General features: G+C 46.3%; 1 protein-coding gene across 1 annotated transcript in view; it reads right to left on the bottom strand.

Annotated features, from left to right (window-relative positions):
* Positions 1-710, bottom strand: part of SMYD3 (SET and MYND domain containing 3) — an 839,309-nt gene extending 838,599 nt beyond the window's left edge. Inside the window, exon 1 of the mRNA XM_063443201.1 lies at positions 500-710. Coding sequence (XP_063299271.1) covers positions 500-663 — 164 coding nt within the window. The 5' untranslated portion in view covers positions 664-710. The remainder of the gene's footprint in view (positions 1-499) is intronic.
* Positions 711-20,407: the final 19,697 nt, after the last annotated feature.

Genomic DNA, 20,407 nt, shown 5'->3' with positions numbered 1-20,407 from the left:
GATTAACAGTTAGCCAAGATTTTTAAAAAAGTGGAATGTTAAATGGGGCATGAGGATTGAGGAAGCTGCATACTGCAGAGGTGAGGGATTAGAAAGCCATGTGAATTGATAATAAGAGTGGTAATAAGAAACTGCTAGAGTAGTGTCAGTCTGTGGCTGGATGTGCTGAGCTATACATTGCAAAATCTGTCAAATCCAACAATAGCCACCCTTGCCATAGCCAGAGGTATCACCAGTCCCTGCAGGCAGGGTACAGCAAGCATGCCTGGCACATCACGTGATCACACCGTGTAACAGCCCCACAACACATGCGTCTGGCTCACACAGCTAGCGCTCACGGCATGTGGGCTCCGATCGCTGGTTAAGATGATTGGCTGAGGAGCGAAAATGTCAGGGCTGTCATTGGCTAGCTCATGAAAATCTGTACCCTGATAGGCTGCCAGTCCAGGCACTGTGATTGGCTGACACGGTGCGCTGTATAGGGAGAGTGTCACCGTACCTGCGCAGGCAGTGATGGCAGGCTGCTCTGTATTGCTTTCCATGACACACCGTGTAGACGTAAGGCTCCGCTTTGAACACCGTGACGCCCGGGCACAGCGATCTGATGGCCCGCAGGCCGTTTCCTCTCCCGGGGCTCTGGAACTTCTCCAAATTTCCCGCCATCGCCTGGTGCAGTCGCTGAACTCTGGTGCGCGTTCACAGTGTCCGCCCGCTGACTCGGAAGCGCGCGCACGTGACGCAGCCTGTTGGGAGCGCGCACTGGTGGATACTGTGCTAGTGACTGAACTCCTGGAACTAGCACCCAGTGTTCTATGCCAGTACAAGTACCATCACCACTACACTCGGCTCGAGCATTATTTCTACTTGCATACATTTTATTTCTTCCTTTTTTTCGCATTATTGTTGTTCAGATGTCATAATATTTTTATTTTACAGTTTAGCTTATCTTCTGGTAGTTTTTAATCATGGTGACCAGATGCTGTAATCTGCTGCCCTCAAACAGATCCTTTTGCCCATGTGAGCATTGCCTGCATCAAAGTTAGCAAATCCTGCTTAACGGAGCACTGCGAGCACCATAACCACTACAACACTACAGTGATAGAACGAGTTGATTTATCCTTCCAGGAGTTCGCTCTTGGCCAAAGAACCCTGCAGTGTGGGGAGCAATACATACAGGCACCCCAACCTTTCTGATTTCAGTGGGACATTTTTTTTTTTTTCAATTCTTTATTTTGTTGTGCAATGTATTGACATATAACAGCATAACTCGCCGTGCCACAACAGCTTTAGCAAGGTTATTAAAGACATATATTGGCATAGTTGTTGAGAAGTCAGAACAATGCGTTATGAGAGTGAACAGCCTAAGTATGCTTAAGTATACTGTTTTGATTTAAACAAGTTTTGATATGCGTCGAGGCACTCAGGAATAACTTGCACATTTTATAATATGAAAAACAATAAAAATCATAGGGTAAAACAAGATGGGTTAGAGAAATGGCATGTACGTATTATAACGGGTGTGAGAACCCACGTTGCAATACCCAATAGGTAACTAGCAAGGTAATAACAGAAGAGGAGAAATATCAGGCATATGTGCTTAAGACCAGAGAGAATACAGGATAACTATTAGTACTAGCAGATGATAAACTAGCGTTGTCAATATTTTGAAGGCACTGATATAGTGTATAGGCACAAACTTCTACAATTCTAGTGCAGCTTGGGATGTGTCCTAACTGCTCCGGAATTAAACATGGGGTATGGTCCTATTTGAGATAGGTGGTCAAGCTTTGTATGCTACAAGCTGCACATATTGAGAATATGCTGGCTTTGTCTGTGTGCCTGATGGTTGTGCCACTGGGTCGTGAGAATCACGTAGGCAACAAAGCATAATAAAAAACACGAGTAACTAAGAGAGGAAAAGTCCTGGGGTATCAAACAGTTCTGGTCACCCAATGCCTCGGATGGGCTATGGTGGAAAGTTCATCCCCATATCTAGATAGTTTCCTTGTGTCTCACATTTGGGGACACCGGGAACTGGCCCCACAAGCATTTAGCAAGCACGTCATTAGCCACATTTGCGCTATGTTCAGGCCACTAAGAATGCCCTTAATGGGCTGGCCTTGCAAGATTGTCAGGTGCTCTGTTGTGCATTCACACCAGGCTGACTTGCCAGTAACACTGGGTATACCCTCTTTGGGTGGAACCTGTGATGTGATTGCATCACTGGCCCGATACCTTTAACCCTCCTGCCACTGACCTCTCAATTTATGGACTGCTGGATTTGGGAGGGTATATAAAGGAGTATGTACAAAAATAAAATATGATGTTGAAGTTAGTTTCTTATTCGCAAATAACCTTGGTTACTTATTCAGAAATCCCCATTGAAATGCGTTTAGTTGATGATGCCAGTTTTTGATTTGAAATGTGGTTCGGCTCAGGCTAAATGTTGTTGGAAAACATAGTGTATTGAAATAAATGGCATATTGGGTGAGCCGGGATGGTTTTAATGTTAGAAAACCCTGGTTACTTTTTCAAAGATCACTATTGAAATGCATTGAGTTGATGGTGCCAGTTTTTAATCAAAATTGTGCTTTTGCTCACACTAAATATTATTGTATGACGAAGAGCGGTGTCCAGTGTATAGAAATTAATGCCAACATGGCCAGGATGGAATTAGTTTTTAAATGGCATGTATTTGCATACATTCTGAACATAATAAAAAAGTTAGATGAATAAGAAGCTGACTGAATAAGAAGCTAACTTCAACATCATACAAAAATATACAAAGACCAGAAAGTGATAGATCGCTTTAATGAAATATCTTGTCTATTTCTACTGAGAAACCATAAGTTGCACCAATAGTGTTCTTGAAGTTATTTTAGCATCTTTTTATATATACAAGATGTGTAACTCCACCTCATTGGTAGATCAAGCTGCAGATAGTAATTGGTGTTGAAACAAAGGTACAGTATCACACAAAAGTGAGTACACCCCTCACATTTTTGTAAATATTTTATATCTTTTCATGTGACAACACTGAAGAAATGACACGCTGCTACAATGTAAAGTAGTAACTGTACAGCCTGTATAACAGTGTAAATTTGCTGTCCCCTCAAAATAACTCAACACACAACCATTAATGTCTAAACCGTTGGCAACAAAGTGTGCCAACGGTTTAGCCATTTTCCCTCCCCGGTGTCATGTAACTCGTTAGTGTTACAAGGTCTCACATGTGAACCGGAAGCAGGTGTGTTAAATTTTGTGTTCAACATGGCACCTTATGGCAATGAACTCTCTGAGGTTCTAAAAAATAGGATTGTTGCTCTACTTAACCCCTTAAGGACAGAGCTTCAGAAGCTTGTCTTTCACTTAATGACAACGGCATTTTTTGCATTTTTTGCTATTTGCGTTCAACTGCAATTTGCTTTTTACTTATTCATTGCACCGACACATATTATATACCGTTTTTTAAAGGACAGAAAGGGCTTTAATTTGATGTAACACATATATATATAAATGCTTATTTATTATTAAAAAAAAATACAGAAATATGCAAAAAAATTAATTTTTGTGTGTTTTTTTTTTACAGTTTTTGCAATAATAATGTGTACATAATTAGTGCAGGTTAAGGAAAGTAATTAAAAATAAATTCATTTAGTTGTTCTGAATTACAGAATATATAATGTGTCTGGGATTTTAAGTTTTTTTTTGGTAGTTACAGGTCACAAAGCACAAGGAGTAAAATAAACTTTTTATGTGGAGCGATTTTAGAATTTGGTATGTTTGTCTTGTAAGCCTAATAGCCATAAAAGAAAACAAAATTGCCACACAAAAGTATATATTTATATAAAGTAGACACCACAGGCTATTTACCTAAGGTTGTTTTGACATTTTCTACGTAGCCATTTCACCGCCAACCTCTGCTAAATATTGGAGTAAAATTGTGTTTTTTGGGGGTTTTCGCACACAAACTTATAACAAAGAACTTCTCATGTGTATTTTGTAAAGTTGGTGTGTGCTATTCCTGTACAAAGTTTTATTATGTGTTCAGTTACTTCTGCTGAGTACAACGGTACCCCCATTGTATGTCTTTGGCACTATTTCGTGAAGCTACAGTGCCATATAGGAGACCTGTCCTTTTCAGTATTCACAGTAGAATTTTGAGAGACGGATTTAATGAGCCTATGCTTCCATTTGGGGTATTATAGTAGTTTGACTGTTCAAAAAAACCCCACAAAGGCCTACCATTTGTAAAAGTAGACACTCCAGGGTATCTCATAAGGTGCATATTGTGCCTTAACATGCCCCCATTTTTTTACCATTACATGCCAAAGTATGTGGTAAAAAATAATTTTGTGCATATTTTACATACGGATTGCATTTTTGCTGGGCATTTTGTATATTTCATGTGTGCCACTAAGTTCAAACCCCCCAAATTATGCTCAGCTAAGTCTTCTGAGTAAAAGGACACCCCCATTGTATGTCTATGGCACTATTTTGTGAAGCTACAGTGCCATATAGGAGACCAAGCCATATCAGTTTTGACCGAACTTTGAATTTTGACGCCGGGCCTATGTGCAATTTCCAAGCATCTTTGCAGGTTTTAAATTCAAACTACCCCACAAAGGCCTACCATTTATTAAAGTAGACACCCCAGGGTATTTCAAAAGGCATATTTTGAACCTTAGCGTGGGATCATTTTTCCGCTAGCTTGTACCAGGTGTAGTGGTAATGAGCGTTATTAAATGTATTTTTTTACTTTTTAAAACTTTTTTTACTTTTTAAAACTATTTTTTAAACTTTTGTTTTGATTATTCATTTTTTTAAAGTTTCCTAAACTTTCGTAAAACTTTTTTTTACAGATTTAACATTTTTCTAAGCTTTTTTTTTACGTTAACCCCTAACTAGCAGTAAGCAGCACTAACAGTAAATTCCCCATTTTCCCATAACTCCCACCCACCCCAGCTAGCAAAATATTTAATTATACAATATTTAAATTAGTTAATTAAATAAATGTAACCCCTGAGGGTTAAAAAATAAATAAAAGTTAATCGTCAGGGGTTAAAAAAAATTAGATCGCAGTATAATACTGTGATCTGTATTTTGATCACTGTAGGCAGTGATCGACTGGCAGGGAAGGGGTTAATTTTTATTTGGACTGGGTAAAGGGTTTATTTTTTTTATTTTTTACTTAAATGTTATTAAAACTTTTTTATTAACTTCATTTTTTAACTTTTTAAAGCTTATTTTTAAACTTTTTTTAACGTTAACCCCTAGTTAGCGTAATACTAAATCCCCCAATTCCCCACTAACTTCCACCCTCCCCAGCTAGCTAAATTTATAATTTTAAAATATTTAAATTAATTAATAAAATAAATTGAACCCCTGAGGGTTAAAAAAAAAAAGAATTAACCCTCAGGGGTTAAAAAAAAAATCAGATCTTAGTAAAATGTAATCCCTGCCAATTGATCACTGTAGTCAGTGATCAATTGGCAGGGAAGGGGTTAATTTTTTATTAAAATGGGTAAAGGGGGTTGGGATTTTAATTTTACTATTTTTTTTTTTCCACCAGGGGGCAGGATCACTGAAGATCCGTCTCCCTGCACTTCACACAGAACCAGGAAGTGCAGGGAGGCGGAGGTGAGTATAGAGAGCACATGTGCCCGCTCAGACATGCTGTCAGAGCGGGCACATGTACTCTGACAGCCCGATCCGGTGCTCCCGGTCTGCCTCTAATGCAGAGGCAGACCGGAGCACCATTAACCCCACGATCGCCGCGATTGCGGCGATCTGGGGTTAATTTTAACGGGTGACGGACGAGGTCCGTCACTCGTCATTAACGCATTCCCCTGAGTGACGGACCTCGTCCGTCACTCGTCGTTAAGGGGATAAAGATGGCCTAGCACCCAGGCATAGGCAGCCTTCGGCACTCCAGATGTTTTGGACTACACCTCCCATGATGCTTTACCAGCATTATGGGTGTAAGAGCATTATGGGGGATGTATCTGGATTGCCGAAGGTTGCCTAGGCTATAAGAAGATTGCCAAGATGCTGAAACTGAGCTGCAGCACGGTGGGCAAGACCATACAGCGGTTTCACAGGACAGGTTCCACTCAGAACAGAGATAGTGAAAGAAATGAGTCAATACTCAAACTTTTCACCAGGAGTCGATAACAGCTAAGATGGGTAGATCCACTAAACAGTGCAAAAATAACAACTTTACAATTCCCAAAACTGGAATGAATATCTAGGGTAATGATGGCTAATACAATCATAAATGTATAGTAACATTTTTCAACCTTTTTCTTTCTTTACTGTGTAGCAACCTTTTTCTTTCTTTACTGTGTACTTGGCGCAACCTTTTTCTTTCTTTACTGTGAATCATAAATGTATAGCAGATCTGTTAGTCTCTAGAATTTAAGTCCAAATAATATTATAAAAAGAGTGCTGTCCATACAGAGTCCACAATGTATTAGTGTCATGCTCACCTTTTGGACGGCATCCCTGCTCCAAGACTTCACTCCAGCAGTTCCCGCGCTGGCCTCTGTGACTCTGCCCCCTTTTATGATGCGGTACGCGTGCACCGACATGCCGACGATGACATCATGGCCCGCCAAAATGTCCGAATTCGAACATTTTGGGGGCGTGGTTTCCAATTTAAAGAGCCACCTATAAGAGGCTGGTTCACACATAGAACTTTCCCTTGTTGTGATTCTTGTTTGGTTCCCAATAGCGCTTTTTTCTTGATTGTTCTTTTTTGGTATCTTGACCTCGGCTATCTGACTACTCTCCATTCTCCTGTTCTTGACTCGGCTCCCGTACCTCGACTACTCTCTTATCTGGTTCCCTGACTTGGCTAGTATACTCATTTATGTGATTTCTGTATTCCTTGAACCTGGCTTGGTCTTGACCATTCTCTTTCTGTCAAACGTAAATCCCGGCCACTCTAAAGTCCGGTATATGTTTTTCTATTACACCCTGCGAGCTGGGTCTCCTAGGAGTCCTGACATTACCAGAAGGCCATATGAACCCTGCAGGTGTAAGTCCCCAGAGAACCACCTATGAGGATAGGTTCGTAGAAATGGATCATCACATGGACCAGATGGCCCTTGCATTACAGATCTTATTGGCACGTTCAGCAGGCCAACAGGGCGAAAACCCAACCACCTGTCGCTAACCCAGTACCCACGGGTATGGAAGTGACTCCTTATGGAACTACCTCTCATGTCACTTCTCCGTTATGCTATGGTGGTGCCCCTGAGGCTTGTCGTGAGTTTCTTAACCAAATTAGCATACATTTTGAGCTACAACCCAGGGCATACCACACAGACAGAGCCATGATTGAGTTCATTATAACCCTTCTAATAGATAAGGTGTAGTGATGTCCCGAACGGTTCGCTGGCGAATAGTTCCTGGCGAACATAGATTGTTCGCGTTGGCCACAGATGGCGAACATATGCAATGTTCGGTCCGCCCCCTATTCGTCATCATTGAGTAAACTTTGACCCTGTACCTCACAGTCAGCAGACACATTCCAGCCAATCAGCAGCAGACCCTCCCTCCCAGACCTTCCCACCTCCTAGACAGCATACAATTTAGATTAATTCTGAAGCTGCATTCATTTTTTTAAATTATTTTTTGTATTTGTGTTTATTATACATTATCCTCCATAGCAAGTAACCTGTGTTTATTATACATTATCCCCCATAGCCAGTAACCTGTGTTTATTTTTTAATTTTTTTGTAAATCTTTATTTTTCAGTGTAGATTCAATATTACAAGTTTGAAACATGCCACAACAGCAAACGTACAAAGCGTTTCAACAATCAATATATTCTGCCATTGGGGCTAGGAGTAGTCATACACATTTTTTCATATAAGGCTAAATAGTTATAACGACATGGTCGCCGATACCAGTATGGACTATGTGTGTCATGTCTAGTGGGAAGGTAGGGTGTTGCACCTAAGACGAAATGGTTCTGGTATGGGGGTTGCGCTATGAATCCACCTGTCCCCTTTAGTCGCGGGAAGGCATAGGTGAGTGTACTAGGGTAGGGACTAGGGGTTCGAGTGTCGTCTATGTGTGGGTGGTCTATAACCCAAGATATTTGTGTCTGAGCCGTGTGGAGATGGGGTTCTCGAAGATGGTGGTGGAGGTCTGTGCGAGTGAAAGATTGGACCATTCAGGGCGTAATGTGTTCCAACGGTTGCTATGCCTCTTAACCCTGAGACATTGGGGGGGGGGGGGGGTATACGGCATTCTGCTGCCGTGTCGCCTTAAGGCACAGGGTCAATTACGACCTAACTTCGTTAGAGAAATGGATCTGACTGTAAACACGTTATACATAACTTGGTATAGTACGTGAGACAGGAGATTAAAGCATAATAAAACTTTTAACAATAACAAGAACTGGAGGTCTGGCGTGTGAACAGTCCAGGTTTCAGGGGACTGGTTCTGGGTGCGAGTTGTCTTCCCCGACAGCATTGTTGGAGAGTCCCAGTGTGTGCAGCAATGCCCGCCCTTCGTCCTCGTTGGCGATTCTGTAGTGCTGCTCTCCTTTTGTCACCCATAGCGTTCTGGGGGTTGCCCATCTATATATCAAACCCGCTGTGCGCAGGGTGGTGGTTACGGTCTGCAAACTCTTGCGCCATGCTAGTGTGTCTCTGCATAAGTCCTGAAAGAACGTGATTTGGTGAGTTTCAAAGTCATATGGCGTTTTCCCTTTTATGGCCGTTATTAGGGCTATTTTATCTGTGACGGTTTGACAGCGTAGGATTATGTCACGTGAGGCCGACTTGGGTGCCTTTTGGGGTTTAGCAATACGGTATACTCCGTCAAATGTAAAGTGCTTCGCCTGCTTGTTAGGGATGAGCGAGGCCACCAAGCGTCTTACAAAATGGGGCAGTTCGTCCAATGGTATTGATTCTGGGACCCCCCTGATCTTGATATTTTTCCTCCTACCCCTATCATCAAGGATGTTTACCTGCCTGGCGACAGAAGCTTGTGTTGTTTGCAACTGGGCCACCTTGTCTGTCAGTGAGTTCAGGGCTTGGCTCAGGTCTTTCACTTCTTTTTCCGTGGTCTGTGTTTGGGCCGACAATGTCTGTACCTCTGCTGCCAGCCCTTTCAGGTCAGCTTGCCACATAATTTGCAGGTTACTTTGGAGTCCCATTAACATGGTCTGAATGTCCATTTTCGTCGCTGGGGTTATTCCACTATGTGCTTGTGCATTTGAGGTGCCTGCAGTGGTCTCAGCAGTGCTGTGTATTGAGTCCTCATCGTCAGACCTCTTAGGTGAGGTTGCCTTGGGAGCCTGGGCCTGTGCGGGCGGGTGGTGCTGCAGCATGCCGCTGATCTCCCTGTTATGTGTGGGGGTACTTGCGGTCAGTTTGTTGGACCTCCGTCCCATATCTGCAGTTACCGGGGAGTCTACCTCTGTTAATTGCGGGCTTTGTTCCAGCCACGTTGTCAGCTCCCTGGTGAGGTATTGGTCGCGTGTGCGATAGGCCCCTTGCCCCTTGCTCCGGCGTTTCGTGCCCGACGGTTGAAAAAAAGGCATCTGCGTGTTCAGCAGGGTGCCTAGACGCTGTACCCGTCGTTGGTTTGGGTCGATGGGTTTCGGGTGTACCCGTTTTTTGGGTTCTTTAGTGCCGGTCGTGCAGAGCGCTCAGAGATGGCGACTGTCTCGGTGTGCCGTTGGCTCCGCCCCCCCGTAACCTGTGTTTATTATACATTATCCCCCCATAGCCAGTAACCTGTGTTTATTATACATTATCCCCCCCCCCCCATAGCCAGTAACCTAAAGATTACTTAGTATTAGTAAATAATATGCCCCTACTCGCTATACCGTGAGGGGCATGTCTAGTAAGCAGTGAGCAGCCTGTGGCTGCTCACTGTTAAAAAAAAAACCTACTGTCCTCCCCCCCCGGCCCCCACCCCTGAGCAGTGGGTGGGGGCCCTAGATAAGAATGGTGGGACCTACCGTCCTCCCCCCCGGCCCCCACCCCTGAGCGGTGGGTAGGGGGCCCTAAAAAAACAATAAGGGGGGACCTACTGTCCTCCCCCCAGCCCCCACCCCTGAGCAGTGGGTGGGGGCCCTAGATAAGAATGGTGGGGGGGACCTACCGGCCCCCACCCCTGAGCGGTGGGTGGGGGCCCTAAAAAACAATAAGGGGGGACCTACTGTCCTCCCCCTGGCCCCCACCCCTGAGTGGTGGGTGGGGGCCCTAAATAAAGAGAGGGGGACCTACTTTCCTCCACCCGGCCCCCACCCCTGAGAAGTGGGTGGGGGCCCTAGATAAGAATGGTGGGGGGGACCTACAGGCCCCCATCCCTGAGCGGTGGGTGGGGGCCCTAAAAAAACAATAAGGGGGGACCTACTGTCCTGGCCCCCACCCCTAAGCGGTGGGTGGGGGCCCTAAATAAAGATAGGGGGGGACCTACTGTCCTCCCCCCGACCCCAACCCCTGAGCAGTGGGTGGGGGCCCTAGATAAGAATGGTGGGGGGACCTACTGTCCTCCCCCCCCCCCCGGCCCCCACCCCTGAGCGGTGGGTGGGGGCCCTACTGTCCCCACCCGTGAGCGGCGGGTGGGGGCCCTAAATGAAAATCCCCCCCCCAAATCAAGGTGACTAGGGGTCCCAAGCCCCTAGTCACCCCCCCCCTCCCAAATCAAACTATCCCCTACCTACCCCCCTCACCCTAAAAATAGTGAGGGGGGAATAAAATGACTAACCCGTAAATAAAAATGAAACTTACCATTTGACGTCTTCTTTTTTCTAAAATCTTCATTTTTCAGCCCCAAAAAAGGGCAAATAAAAAGCCATCATATCCAAAGAACTTTCCCACGCTGTGTAAAATGACACAGAGCACTGTGATTGGATGGTTTTCAAGCCATCCAATCACAGTGCTCTGTGTCATTTTACACAGCGTGGGAAAATTCCAAAGAACTTTCCCACGCTGTGTAAAATGACAAAGAACACTCTGATTGGCTTAAACCCATCAATCAGAGTGTTCTAAGCCTGATTGCAGGGCGGGGCAAGGCTTTATAAGCCTTCCCCCGCCCTGCGTAGCTCAGTCTGCGCGGAGCCCTCCATGGGTGAAGATGGATTATTTTTTTGCGCTCTGGTTTTTACTTTTTCGTCAGGTTTTTTTTTTGCACTCGGGTTTTTTATTTTATTTTAAGTTTGTCGGGTATGATGGCTTTTTATTTGGCCTTTTTTGGGGCTGAAAAATGAAGATTTTAGAAAAAAGAAGACGTCAAATGGTAAGTTTAATTTTTTTACAGGTTAGTTATTTTATTCCCCCCTCACTATTTTTAGGGTGAGGGGGGTAGGTAGGGGATAGTTTGATTTGGATGGGGGTGGGGTGACTAGGGGCTTGGGACCCCTAGTCACCTTGTTTGGGGGGGATTTTCATTTAGGGCCCCCACCCGCCGCTCAGGGGTGGGGGCCGGGGGCGACAGTAAGTCCCCCCTTATAGTTTTTTTAGGGCCCCCACCCACCGCTCAGGAGTGGGAGCCGGGGGGGAGGACGGTAGGTCCCCCCCCCACCATTCTTATCTAGGGCACCCACCCACCACTCAGGGGTGGGGGCCGGGGGGAGGACAGTAGGTCCCCCCCTATCTTTATTTAGGGCCCCCACCCACCGCACAGGGGTGGGGGCCGGGGGGACAGTAGGTCCCCCCCTTATTTTTTATTTAGGGCCCCCACCCACTGCTCAGGGGTAGGGGCCGGGGGGGAGGACGGTAGGTCCCCCCCACCATTCTTATCTAGGGCCCCCACCCACCGCTCAGGGGTGGGGGCTGGGGGGGAGGACAGTAGGTCATCCCCCCCTATCTTTATTTAGGGCCCCCACCCACCGCTCAGGGGTGGGGGCCGGGGGGAGGACGGTAGGTCCCCCCACCATTCTTTTCTAGGGCCACCACCCACCGCTCAGGGGTGGGGGCCGGGGGAGGACAGTAGGTCCCCCCCTATCTTTATTTAGGGCCCCCACCCACCGCTCAGGGGTGGGGGCCGGGGGGAGGACGGTAGGTCCCCCCACCATTCTTTTCTAGGGCCACCACCCACCGCTCAGGGGTGGGGGCCGGGGGGAGGACAGTAGGCCCCCCCCATCTTTATCTTTAACATTTAGGAATGTTACGTGATTTATGCCCTTTATGGCTTAAAACCAGACTATGCATCAACTATGTAATTTTCCATGGGTGTTTTGCCATGGATCCCCCTCCGGCATGCCACAGTCCAGGTGTTAGTCCCCTTGAAACAACTTTTCCATCACTATTGTGGCCAGAAATAGTCCCTGTGGTTTTTAAAATTCGTCTGCCTATTGAAGTCTATGGCGGTTCGCCCGTTCGCGAACCGAAAATGTTATGTTCGCGACATCACTAATAAGGTGCTAACCTGCGCTAATCCGTTGTGGGGAAAATGATAATTATTTCGTCTACAATTATGTGGCCTTTATGGAAGTCTTTTGTAGGACCTTTGACACTCCTGGTAGAAAGGCTGATGCTGTAGACTCTCTTCTACACCTTAGACAAGGGACTAAGGCATTAGTGGATTACGCACTAGAATTCAGATCCTTAGCAGCAGAGGTTAAACAGAATCACAGTAAGGAATGCATATCCTATACCGTTAATCGCTGAACTCTTTGACAGGTTGAAAAAATACTGAAAGGTCATGAGTGGAAGACAGCATTCAACACACGATATGGGAATTACGAATACACCGTAATGCTCTTTGGATTGTGTAATGCTCCAGCTGTCTTCCAGGACCGAATTAATGATGTTTTAAGAGTTTATCTACACAAGTGTGTGATTGTATATCTGGATGACATTCTCATTTACTCCAATTCTCTGGAAGAACATCATAGACATGTTAAGAAAGTCTAAATTTGTTTAATACAACACAGATTGTATTGTAAATTGGAAAACTGTCTTTTCGATCAAGCCCAAATCAGTTTTCTGGGATACTTTATTTCTGGTTCAGGGTTTTCTATGGATCCTAAGAAGCTAGAATCCATAATCAATTGCCACTCCCTACTGGACTCAGAGCCATACAGCGCTTTATAGGCTTCTCCAACTACTACAGACACCTTATCAAAAGTTTTTTCTTCCATTACAGCTCCTATCACAGCTATGACCAAGAAAGTAAATCCTAAAATATGGACACCTGAGGCAAGGGAGGCGTTTGTGTAGCGGAGCTGCAATTTTAAAATCGATATTTCTGCTGGTAGACTTGTAAAACATCCAAGAGAAGCATAGTTCAGCAATAGAATCCCAATTCCCCAATAACTGAATGATACACAGTTTTGGAGTCAACTTATGTTTATTGAGCCACAGCTCGCTTTTATGCAACTCCCCATGCAAGGGGTTTCTTTAATTACATTCCAGGGGATCTCTCCTGGACCTTGTTGGGGACAGGGGACAAGATAACATTTCCCAGACTCCTCCTCTGTACTTGGGAGATAAATGAGTAAGGACAACTCTAATTACATTATCTCTCAAGTACAGAAAATACACAATATTTCAAACAATCATAACATACATTAATATTAGTGAGAACTCCACGAAAGTTACTTCACCGAATAAATACAAATGACAATCTTTCTGTGATAATAGTAATTCGGCAAGGGGAGTGTCAACTGGAAATTTTACTTAGCATAAAGAAACAATAAATAATAAATATCTGAATGAATAAATAACTAAATTAATAAATAAATAAAATAAATAAATGCTTATCTACCCAACTCCATAACCCAAAGGTGGTGGTCAAAAACAAAAGAAAATAACTAAAGCCAAGTGGCTAAACCTCCAGATACTCTGCTTAAAACATTCCCTATTGTTCAGACTCTAGACTTTAATAGTATAAACCTGGTCAATATCTGAAATGGAATCATATGATATGTGTGAGCAGAGAAAAATGTCCAGACAATACTCATCTGAATACCCTTATCAAGATAAATAGCTAAAGTGTAGTGTTGTCGCGAACCCGAAATTTTCGGTTCGCGAACGGCAAACGCGAACTTCCGCAAATGTTCGCGAACCGCCATTGACTTCAATGGGCAGACGAATTTTAAAACCAACAGGGACTCTTTCTGGCCACAAAAGTGATGGAAAAGTTGTTTCAAGGGGACTAACACCTGGACTGTTGCATGCCGGAGGGTGATCCATGGCAAAACTCCCATGGAAAATTACACAGTTGATGCAGAGTCTGCTTTTAATCCATAAAGGGCAGAAATCACCTAACATTCCTAAATCACAATGGATATGGATTGACACCTGACATATGACATATTGACACCTTGACATATGGATTGACACCTGTCCTCAGAGACCCTAATACACACTGACACAGAGCAGAATAGGGACCGTTCCCCCTACATAGGGTCACTTGGCAGATATGGATTGACACCTATCCTAATGATCCCTGATACACACTGACACAGAGCAGAATAGGGACTGTTCCCCCTACATAGGGTCACTTGGCAGATATGGATTGACACCTGTCCTCAGGGACCCTGATACACACTGACACAGAGCAGAATAGGGACTGTTCCTCCTACAAAGGGTCACTTGGCAAATATGGATTGACACCCGTCCTCAGGGACCCTGATACACACTGACACAGAGCAGAATAGGGACTGTTCCCCCTACATAGGGTCACTTGGCAGATATGGATTGACACCTATCCTAATGATCCCTGATACACACTGACACAGAGCAGAATAGAGACTGTTCCCCCTACATAGGGTCACTTGGCAGATAAGGATTGACACCTGTCCTCAAAACCCCTGATACACACTGACACAGAGCAGAATATGGACTGTTCCCCCTACATAGGGTCACTTGGCAGATATGGATTGACACCTGTCCTCAAAACCCCTGATACACACTGACACAGAGCAGAATAGGGACTGTTCCCCCTACATAGGGTCACTTGGCAGATATGGATTGACACCTGTCCTCAAAACCCCTGATACACACTGACACAGAGCAGAATAGGGACTGTTCCCCCTACATAGGGTCACTTGGCAGATATGGATTGACACCTGTCCTCAAAACCCCTGATACACACTGACACAGAGCAGAATAGGGACTGTTCCCCCTACATAGGGTCACTTGGCAGATATGGATTGACACCTGTCCTCAAAACCCCTGATACACACTGACACAGAGCAGAATAGAGACTGTTCCCTGTCCACAGAGACCATGATACACACTGACACAGAGCAGAATAGAGACTGTTCACCGTCCACAGAGACCATGATACACACTGACACAGAGCAGAATAGGGACTGTTACCCCTACATAGGGTCACTTGGACACAGAGCAGAATAGGGACTGTTCCCCCTACATAGGGTCACTTGGCAGATATGGATTGACACCTGTCCTCAAAACCCCTGATACACACTGACACAGAGCAGAATAGGGACTGTTCCCCCTACATAGGGTCACTTGGCAGATATGGATTGACACCTGTCCTCAAAACCCCTGATACACACTGACACAGAGCAGAATAGAGACTGTTCCCTGTCCACAGAGACCATGATACACACTGACACAGAGCAGAATAGAGACTGTTCACCGTCCACAGAGACCATGATACACACTGACACAGAGCAGAATAGGGACTGTTACCCCTACATAGGGTCACTTGGCAGATATGGATTGACACCTGTCATCAAAACCCCTGATACACACTGACACAGAGCAGAATAGAGACTGTTCCCTGTCCACAGAGACCATGATACACACTGACACAGAGCAGAATAGAGACTGTTCACCGTCCACAGAGACCATGATACACACTGACACAGAGCAGAATAGGGACTGTTACCCCTACATAGGGTCACTTGGCAGATATGGATTGACACCTGTCCTCAAAACCCCTGATACACACTGACACAGAGCAGAATAGAGACTGTTCCCTGTCCACAGAGACCATGATACACACTGACACAGAGCAGAATAGAGACTGTTCACTGTCCACAGAGACCATGATACACACTGACACAGAGCAGAATAGAGACTGTTCCCCGTCCACAGAGACCATGATACACACTGACACAGAGCAGAATAGGGACTGTTACCCCTACATAGGGTCACTTGGCAGGTATGGATTGACACCTGTCCTAAAAGCCCATGATACACACTGGGGGGAGCTACTGTCCTCCCCAACCCCTGCGCAGTGGGTGGGGGCCATAAATCACAATGGGGGGACCTACTGTCCTCCCCCCCTTGGCCCTCACCCCTGCGCGGTGGGTGGGGGCCATAAATCACAATGGGGAGGCCTACTTTCCTCCCCCCCGGCCCCCATCCCTGCGCGGTGGGTGGGGGGCATAAATCACAATGGGACGGACCTACTGATAGGAGTGGAGTATTGTTCATATCAGTTTAATACCTTCCGCGTCTCCTATCAGTGGACGTGTATATGGCAGCCATTTTAGGAACCGCACACCTGGGACCCGAGCAAGGTCACCTCGTTCAAGCTGCTCTGGTTCCTTGATGAGCCAGCTGCCCGTGAGTTAACATGTCCCGTGGAGAAGCACTCTGTCCTGTAAAGCCTCACCACAAAAAAAAAAAAAAAATAACAGCACTCGGAGTGGTGAGTTTAGTAAATGTTCATATCAGTTTAATACCTTCCGCGTCTCCTATCAGTGGACGTGTATATGGCAGCCATTTTAGGAACCGCACACCTGGGACCCGAGCAAGGTCACCACTTTCAACAGGCGACATGATTTGGCCCTGTAAAACTATCCTGGATATTCTCTACAATTTCTATGGATATGGCATTGATTTATGTAACAGGGAGATGGAAGAAGATGCTTGGTCGGTCCTCTTACTTGAAATTTGGGGCACTGCGCGGGCAAGCTAATGTGCCACCAGATAGGAGTGGTGAGTTTAGTATTGTTCATATCAGTTTAATACCTTCCGCGTCTTCTATCAGTGGACATGTAAATGGCAGAGATTTTTAATTGTTGAATCACCTCCCCTTTTTAGGCCAAGGTGGGAAGATGCTTAGACCACTGGTATATTGGTGCCATCTTGGAGGATTTTTTTTTTGGTTTGGTTTTTGAAGCCACAGTGCTGCACCAGTGGGCCTAAAAATTAGGCATGTACACAGTGGCGTACACACAACCCATGGGGCCCCGGTGCGAAAACTGATCCGGGGCCCCTCCCCTCCCCCTGCGCGAGCGCTTACTCTGCGCAGGCTGGGGCCGCAACACATGGCGGCGGGCACCTGGTCGCAGGGCTGCGACCCGTGCGACCGCTGTATGTATGCCAGTGCATGCATAAACACATACACTTAAAGGACCACTACAGACACCCAGATCACATCAGCTCAAGGAAGTGGTCTGGTTGCCAGGTCCCTCTAGTTTTAACCCTGCAGCTGAAAACATAGCAGTTTCAGAAAAACTGCTATGTTTCACTGAGGGTTAATCCAGCATTTAGTGGCTGTCTCATTGACAGCCGCTAGAGGATTTTCTGCGATTCTCACTGTGAAAATCACAGTGAGAAGACGCTGAACGTCCATAGGAAAGGATTGAGTAATGCTTTCCTATGGGCGGTTTGAATGCGCGCATGGCTCTTGCCACGCATGTGCATTCGGAGCTGAGAGGCGGATGGGGACGGAGAGATCCCCAGCGTTAAGGGAGTCCGGCGCTGGAGAAAGGTAAGTGCTTAAGACACACACACACACTCTCTCATGAACAGACGCACACATTTACTGACAGACACACACTCAATGACAGACGCATACATACTCAGTAACACACACACTCACTAACACTAACACACACACACTCACTAACACTAACACACACACTCACTAACACACACACTCACTAACACACACACTCACTAACACACACACTCACTAACACACACACTCACTAACACTAACACACTCACTAACACTAACACTAACACACACACTCACTAACACTCACACTCACTAACACACACTCACTAACACTAGCACACACTCACTAACACACTCACTAACACTAACACACACTCACTCACTAACACTAACACACACACACACACTAACACACACACTCACTAACACTAACACACACACACTCACTAACACACACACACACACACTCACTAACACACACACACACTCACTAACACACACACTCACTAACACTAACACACACTCACTAACACTAACACACACTCACTAACACTAACACGCACACTCACTAACACTTACACACTCACTAACACACACACTCACTAACACTAACACACACACACACTCACTAACACACTCACTAACACACACACTCACTAACACACACACTAACACGCACTCACTAACACACACACTCACTAACACTAACACACACACTCACTAACACACGCACTCACTAACACTAACACACACTCACTAACACTAACACACACACTCACTAACACACGCACTCACTAACACACACACTCACTAACACTGCGTACTGATGCCGGAGCCGGAAGATTACGTCATCTTCCGGCTCCGGTTTCAGTGCGATGCGCGAGGGAGCTGAAGAGGGAGCACCCAGGGGACAGTGCTCCCTCGCGCGCCCGCCAGCCAGCCGGGTGACAGCAGGGCCAGCCTCGGGGGCCCGGAGGTGGCCGGCTCCTGGGCCCCCCAGCAGAAGAGGCTGGCCCTGTGGGTACATACCTGGGTCGCAGGGCGGCCGGGCCCCCTGGTGGGCCGGGCCCGGTCGCAGACGCGACCCCTGCGACCCTGGTATGTACGCCACTGCCTCAGAGCGCTTTCTCACATATTGTGTTTCCATTACTATGCTATGTATGTGTGCTGACACAGGCTTTCCATAGATGTGCTCAGCCCGAGATACACTGCCCCCCTCCCCCTGTTTACTGACTGTTACCAGTGTATGCCAGTGCATGCATAAACACATACACTTAAAGGACCACTACAGACACCCAGATCACATCAGCTCAAGGAAGTGGTCTGGTTGCCAGGTCCCTCTAGTTTTAACCCTGCAGCTGAAAACATAGCAGTTTCAGAAAAACTGCTATGTTTCACTGAGGGTTAATCCAGCCTCTAGTGGCTGTCTCATTGACAGCCGCTAGAGGATTTTCTGCGATTCTCACTGTGAAAATCACAGTGAGAAGACGCTGAACGTCCATAGGAAAGGATTGAGTAATGCTTTCCTATGGGCGGTTTGAATGCGCGCATGGCTCTTGCCACGCATGTGCATTCGGAGCTGAGAGGCGGATGGGGACGGAGAGATCCCCAGCGTTAAGGGAGTCCGGCGCTGGAGAAAGGTAAGTGCTTAAGACACACACACACACTCTCTCATGAACAGACGCACACATTTACTGACAGACACACACTCAATGACAGACGCACACAAACATACTCAGTAACAGACACACACACTAACACACACACACTCACTAACACTAACACACACACACACTCACTAACACACACACACTCACTAACACTAACACACACACTCACTAACACACACACTCACTAACACACACACTCACTAACACTAACACACACTCACTAACACACTCACTAACACTAACACACTCACTAACACTAACACACACACTCACTAACACTCACACTCACTAACACTAACACACACTCACTAACACTAACACTAACACACACTCACTCACTAACACTAACACACACACACTCACTAACACACACACTCACTAACACTAACACACACACACTCACTAACACACACACACTCACTAACACACACACACTCACTAACACACACACACTCACTAACACACACTCACTAACACTAACACTTACACTCACTAACACTTACACACTCACTAACACACACACTCACTAACACACACACTCACTAACACTAACACACTCACTAACACACACACTCACTAACACACACACACACACACACACTCACTAACACACTCACACTCACTAACACACGCACTCACTAACACACGCACTCACTAACACACACACTCACTAACACTAACACACACTCACTAACACTAACACACACACTAACACACTCAAACTTTTTTTTTTTTATTTAATCCCCCCAGCCTCCTTACCTGTGGGAGAGCTGGGGGGAGTCCCTGGGGTCCAGTGGTGTTGCTGGCCCTGCTGTCACCCGGCTGGCGGGCGCGCGAGGGAGCACTGTCCCCTGGGTGCTCCCTCGCGCGCCGCGTACTGATGCCGGAGCCGGAAGATGACGTCATCTTCCGGCTCCGGTTTCAGTGCGATGCGCGAGGGAGCTGAAGAGGGAGCATCCAGGGGACAGTGCTCCCTCGCGCGCCCGCCAGCCAGCCGGGTGACAGCAGGGCCAGCCTCGGGGGCCTGGAGGTGGCCGGCTCCTGGGCCCCCCAGCAGAAGAGGCTGGCCCTGTGGGTACATACCTGGGTCGCAGGGCGGC

Source organism: Pelobates fuscus, chromosome 2 (genome assembly GCF_036172605.1).
Source record: "Pelobates fuscus isolate aPelFus1 chromosome 2, aPelFus1.pri, whole genome shotgun sequence".
Classification (NCBI taxonomy): domain Eukaryota; kingdom Metazoa; phylum Chordata; class Amphibia; order Anura; family Pelobatidae; genus Pelobates; species Pelobates fuscus.
The sequence above is the reverse complement of the archived record's forward strand: the minus strand, read 5'-3'. Positions and strand labels throughout refer to the sequence as shown.